The sequence below is a fragment of the Propithecus coquereli genome, unplaced genomic scaffold (genome assembly GCF_000956105.1).
Source record: "Propithecus coquereli isolate 6110/MARCELLA unplaced genomic scaffold, Pcoq_1.0 Scaffold252, whole genome shotgun sequence".
NCBI classification, from domain to species: domain Eukaryota; kingdom Metazoa; phylum Chordata; class Mammalia; order Primates; family Indriidae; genus Propithecus; species Propithecus coquereli.
In genome coordinates, this window is record NW_012148086.1 from 1,158,281 (window position 1) to 1,164,443 (window position 6,163).

At 47.9% G+C, this 6,163-nt stretch overlaps 1 protein-coding gene across 1 annotated transcript in view; it reads left to right on the plus strand.

Annotated features, from left to right (window-relative positions):
- PKD1L1 (polycystic kidney disease 1 like 1) overlaps positions 1-5,332 on the plus strand; it is a 118,055-nt gene extending 112,723 nt beyond the window's left edge. Inside the window, exons 51-52 of the mRNA XM_012646895.1 lie at positions 1,037-1,267; positions 5,147-5,332. Of these exons, the coding sequence (XP_012502349.1) occupies positions 1,037-1,267; positions 5,147-5,332 (417 nt within the window). The remainder of the gene's footprint in view (positions 1-1,036; positions 1,268-5,146) is intronic.
- Positions 5,333-6,163: the final 831 nt, after the last annotated feature.

Below are 6,163 nucleotides of genomic sequence, written 5' to 3' on the forward strand. Positions count from 1 at the left end.
TGCTTTTATATAAGGAGAAAAAGTGAGGATATAGGTAAATTGTGTCCAAATTAAATAGCAGAATTCTAACTTTCCAGCACGTGTAGATGCACAGAAACAAAAGGAGCCCAGGGAGACCACAGAGCTTGGTTTGCCACGATGTGGCCTCACGGATTTGCTTGCTTGCTTCTGAGTTCCGTGCTGTTGTATGATTGCACTCGCACAGTAAATGGTACTAAAGTGAGTTCCAGTGTGTTAGTGGGGTAGTTTTCAGGTGCAGGACCGGGGTTACGAACGGAGGCCAGCAGGGCCCTGGTTGGGTCCAGCAGGTGACTGTGGCTGCTGCTGGGAAGGGCCCTTGACGGCCAGTCCCCGGTTCACACACATGGACCCCTGTGGACCTGTGGCAGCCAGCTGTGGCCCTTCATCCAGGCGGAGAGAATGCTTGTTGGCACCAGAGCTGGACCGAGTGGACGGAGTGAGAAACATAGGCCAATGATACAAGCTCCAAGATCCCAGGCAAAGCTCCCAGTCTGTTACAACGACCAGGACCACGAAACTCAAAATCAGCCTTCCTGTTGCTTCTTTAGTGGTTTATTTTACTGAGCCCTTGTCGGGTGCTGGGGACATAAAGATGGTGAGAAAACAGCCCCCTCCACAACTGCAGCCTCCTGTAGGGGAAAGTCCGGCAACGTGGGCAAGCTAGCCAGGGCTGACGGCCAGAGGAAGTGAGTCGACGGCAGAGGGACACTTCAGAGGAGCCTGCCAAGGAGAGGGCAGTGGCGCCCCTGAGAGAGAGAGGGGAAGAGCAGCCACAGCTTGGAGGGCTGGCACGGTGGGGCTGGGAGCCGAGGTGGTGGGAGGGAGAAGGGCCTGGGATGGGCGAGAGACAGAGACCCGCCTTTCGGGCTTCCTAAGTCAGGAACGACGTGATCCACACTCTAGAAACTGCTCCTGCAAGCTTGTTGCTGTTTAAAGCCCTTGGAAGTCCCCAGACAGTCTTCCACTCCTGAGAAGCAGGGGCAAGGTCAGTCATCTGGGGCTTTTCTCCCTGCAGCTGGCGGGGGCTCTGACGCTGGCTGCCCACTCCCACCTGCGCCAACTTCTGCTCTCCACCTGGGCTCTCCCTTCCAGCACCTTCGCAGATGCCTTCCCTGGGCTGCTGTTTCGTTTTCCAGGAGGAAGCCCCAAAGACTTATTCCTCGGCCTTTCCAAGTCTGACCGGAGGGCCATGGCTTGTTACTGTGTGGCCCTTTGTGCAGTGACGGCCGCACTGTGTTCCGGAATGGTATGTAAACGCGTCCCAGACTTTGAAGTCAAAGTCTGTACAAGTTTCACCTGCGTTGGGGAGACATTCTCTGGTCCATGCGGACAGTGCCAGGCTGCACAGGCCAGACAGATCCCATGTCATGAACCCCTGAGGCCCATGTCGCCTGCCCTGGACAGAGGCCAAACACAGTCAATCTGACTCTCCCTTTAGCCCAGAACAGTTCAGCAATACAGCAGCCACCCAGGCTGCTGCCTCCTCCAGGAAGCCGGCCTGGCCCCCACCCCGTGCTCAATCACATCTCTTCTCACCCTGAGCTTCATCTCTGCCGGGGTATCTTTTGCCTTGTTATCGGTCCTTCCATTTTATCAAAGTTCCACTCCCATCACCCAGCCTCCGCTGGACACGTTCTCCGGGTTGGGGCTGAGTGAGGGATGGGGCTCCCTGTTCCACACCCTCCTACCAATCCGCCACTGACAGATCTAGTCACGCCACCCCCGGCTCAAACTCCTTCAGCAGACAAAAACGTTCCCCATAACCGTGTCCCGCCACTCCCACTTGGGCCTAACAGAGTTAGCAAATAAAACTGGACACCCAGTTGCAGTTAAATTTCGGTAAACAATGAGTAAGTTGTTAGTGTTAGTAAACCCCCTTAAACATAAATAGTTCAGACACATTTGTGTTAAAAATTATCTGTTGTTGACATGAAATTCAATGTAACTGGGTGTCCTGTATTTCAACCCCCACCTCGGCACACCCCCCGCTCTTCCCAGCCCCCCTCAGTCTTGCCCAGGGATGTGGCGCCCACATCTTGGGCGTGAGGCCCGGTGCCTCTATTTCCAGAAAGTCTTGCAGGTGTTTTGTTGAAGTTGGGAATCCTACTCTGAGCTCGACTAGGCCTGATGGTGTGCCATATACACGTGTTGTGTATGCTTGCTGTATACACTTGCTGTGTACGCTGTGCCCTCCACCAGCACATGTCTTTCCCCCTGGATCCCTCCCTTGTGCCCCAGGTTATAAGTCTACTCATTCCTACAGGACAGCGTCAGTGTGGCGTCCCCTCTAGGAGCTTTCCTGGCACGATCCCAAGATCCTCTGGTCCTCCCCTGGACCCCAGAGATTCTGGACACGCTTCCTCGCTACACCCATTGCCCTGTGCTGTTGTTTTCTGTCTCTTGGTGTGCCTGACACATTACAGAGTGTGTCCCATTGAGAGGGTATTCAATGAGTTGAATATTTGTGCTTCGTAAGTGGGTTAAAATTCTCTGCAGTCCTTAAAAATCTACCAGTATTCTCATTGAGTAGAGTGAAACTAGAAGTGACCACTCATGTTCACACCTTGACAACACTCAGAACTGAGTCCTTTGCTTCTTCTAATGCACCTTGCTCCCTACTCTCTGCTCATCCATCTACACAACCACCCTTCCATCTATCCATCCATCCGTCCCTTCACCCACTAACCCACCCACCAACTCACCCAGCTAATTACCTCTGTCTACACACCCTCCCATTCCTTCACCCGCCCATCCATCCATCCGCCCATCTGTTCATTCACACACATTGGACAGTTACTCGAAGAATGCCCATTGTATTCAGGCAGTGGCGAAACACAGATAACAGCTGGTTCCTGCCTCAGGGAGCTCACAATCCACAGGGGAAGACTGGAATAAACAAATAATTATAGCAATTTTTATATTTTGAATACAGTTCTGTTATTGGATATGTGATTTGTAAGTATTTTCTCCCAGCCTGTGGTTTGTCCTTTTATTTTCTTAACGGCGTCTTAACAGAGCAGAAATTGTAAATTTCGATAAAGGCCAATTTTTCAATTTCTTCTTGTGTGGATTTTGCTTTTGGTATCATAGCTAAAAATGAATTGCCAAACCCAAAGTCACATATACTTTCTCCTATGTTTTTTTCCTAGAACTTTTATAGTTTTATGTTTTACATTTAAGTTGATGATCTGTTTTGAGTTCATTTCAGTATAAAATGTGAGGTATGGATCAGAGTTCACATTTTTTACAAACGAATATCCAATTGTTCCAGCACCATTTTTTAAAAGAATGTCCTTACCTTATCGAATTGGTTTTACATCTTTGCCAAGTGCGATCGACTGTGTCTGTGGGTCTGTTCTGGGTTCTCTGCTCTACTCCACTGATCTTCCCGTTGCCAGTCCCACCGTGTCTTGATTACTGTCACTCTGTGCCGGTCCTGAAATGGCACAGATGAGTCCTCCAAATTTGTTCTTTCTCAGTTTGGCTATTCCAGCTCTTTTGCCTTTCCATATAAGTTTTAGAATCATCTTGTCAATATCGAAAAAAAAAGAAGAGTCATGCTGAGATTTTGATTGAGATTGCTGTGGATGTATAAACCAAATTTGGGGAGATTTGGCATCTTAATAATATTAAGCTTTTTAATCCTAGAATCCTGTTATGTCTCTTCATTTATTTAGGTCGCCTTGGTTTCTTTCATCACTGTTTTATGGTTTTCAGCATGCAGATCCCACATAATTATATGTAGTTTTAAAGCCTAACTAAAATTCAAAGAAAGAGCAAGGAACTTAGATCAGAGACTCATTTGCTCTTCCTCAGGAGATCAGGAAATCTTCACATAGCAGGACAGGTGTTTGACTTGAGCCTCGGTGAGTTGTTCAGCTCATGGCCATGGCTGGGAGTGGCATTTAGGCAGGGGGCACAGGGGAGGGCCATGCTGGAGTCCAGGGTGGAGCAGACATCGTTTGAAAAGGGTGGCTGGGGCCGGGAATAGAGGGCCTTGAACGTCAGGCTAAGGCACTCAGACTCTGTTACCTGCAACAGGGAGGTAATACTGCATGGGCTCTCTGAACACAAGAACCAGGCCTCGCTGTCCAGCGTGGCTATTTTACTGGTAAAGCCTGGAGCCTCAGATCTACGTACAACTCTCTGTGTAACCACTGCCTGTCCTCTCTGGCTCCTGGGCATCCCTGTAGATGTCAGGGGCTCGAGGGATTTAGGGGCTGATCAAGGACATAGATATGACCATGAGGGACAGTGACACACAGGATTTATTTGGGTGATATTTTGACAGGTTTCCTGTGAGGTGGGGGAACTCTCTCACACTATGAAACTGTGCAGCAGCTTACAGCATAGGGGACAGGGAAGAAGGGCAAGGGAAATCTCGGGGGAGAGGCCACCAGAGAGGCGGCTAACCAGTACAGAGGGTGTCGCTCAGCAGCACGCAGGGAGGCCCTGGGTCAGAGAGCTCCCCAGGGCAACGAATTGGGGACCTTGGAACCTTACAATGGATAACAGCTATCTCATGAGATTTTTACAGAGTGTGTAAAGCCGACAGGCTCTAAGTAACTAAAATTTGTATGTTTAGCTATTTTTAAAACAATTAGATATACAAAAAATTTGAGTTTGGTACCAGCAGGCCTTTGCATTAACAGCTCTCAGCCCCCAGAGGAGGAAGAAGCCACCCGAGGGCCAATATGCAGAGGTCACTCTTGGCCCACTTGTAGAAGCCACAGGAAGACACAGCAGCCTACTGGGCCTATGGCCCTTTCTCGTCTCCCCAGCACAGGCTGCTCTCGCGTGAGGCTCACCCATAGCTCGGCGTGGCTCACGGGGACACTGAAACGCAGATTTTACATCATGTTGATAACCCGGTCCTCAACTGTCAGATATTGGAAACATCCTTTATAATACAATTAATTCCCATTGCTGAGTTCATCTTACTGCCATGCAGTTCAATTCAGGAGAGATATTTTCCTGATTTTTTTTTAACCGAGAAATTACCATCTTACCAAAAGGCTAAAATAGCGTTATCAGATATAATCTCCATTTTATAGTTTATCAAATTAACAAAGCTATTTTTTAGTTTGCTAACATGAAATTTTCTTTATTCTTTTCTTTTCCCTAGCTGAGAGGTTCCCTCATGACTTTAACCCAAAGAAGAAAATCTTTTCAAAGTAAATGTCTCGTGAGACTTAAAGATGTCACTGCTTACACTTGGGGGAAGGCCCTCACCTTTTCGGGACTGGAAATGCCAAAGTTGGAAGAGACTGAGATGGTTGAGAACCACGTAAGCTGCGGGGTCTTGGATTAGTGAGCACTCTCATGGGGATGGTTTCTCTGCAGAATTTTGCTCTCTGCAATTAAAGCATGATTGTGTTTCTGTGCCAAATATCATTGCAAAGCCATATAGTTAGTTTTCAACCATAGTGGAACTCACAGAATTTTCCCTTGTAAATTCTAAAGCACTTTATAGTTTCCCAAGCACATTCTCCTCCAGTAGCTCGCTGTATTCATACAATGACCCTGTATGATGGGAAGGATAGAGTTTATGGTCTTCCCCAGGACACAAACACACTGTCCTCTGTCCACTTTAGAGTTAGTCATTTGCTTTTGGTACCTACCACCAAACCCAACCCTCTCCCCAAAACATGGAGCATTAGGCGCATTGTTTGAGTTCAACCATCCAGACAGGAGTGCAAACAAATCATACCAGGTATTTGCACATTGAATACCCACCTGTCTTCCATGGCCGATATTTAGGCATCACCCAGTGCAGTTCTGCAGCTGGTTGTATGTGATCATACTGTACATTTTAATAGGGCTTTACTGTCGGTCATGTGCTTCCCCAGCCATTAGTGCCTTTAAATCCATTCAATAGTCCTTTACAGAGGCATTATTAACCCTAGCACTTATGTGCATACCTTTATATGAACATTATAAATGAGGCAACTGAGATATAGAGATATAAGAGACAGGCCCAGCACCCAGGTCTTCTGACTCCAGGGTCCAGTATATTTTCTAATGTAGTACAATCTAGAGTTGGTACCCCTGAGTGCTCAGATAATGAGGAAAGAAGGAAAATTAGAATCTTTTTTTTTTGAGACAGAGTCTCACTGTGTTGCCCGGGCTAGAGTGCCGTGGC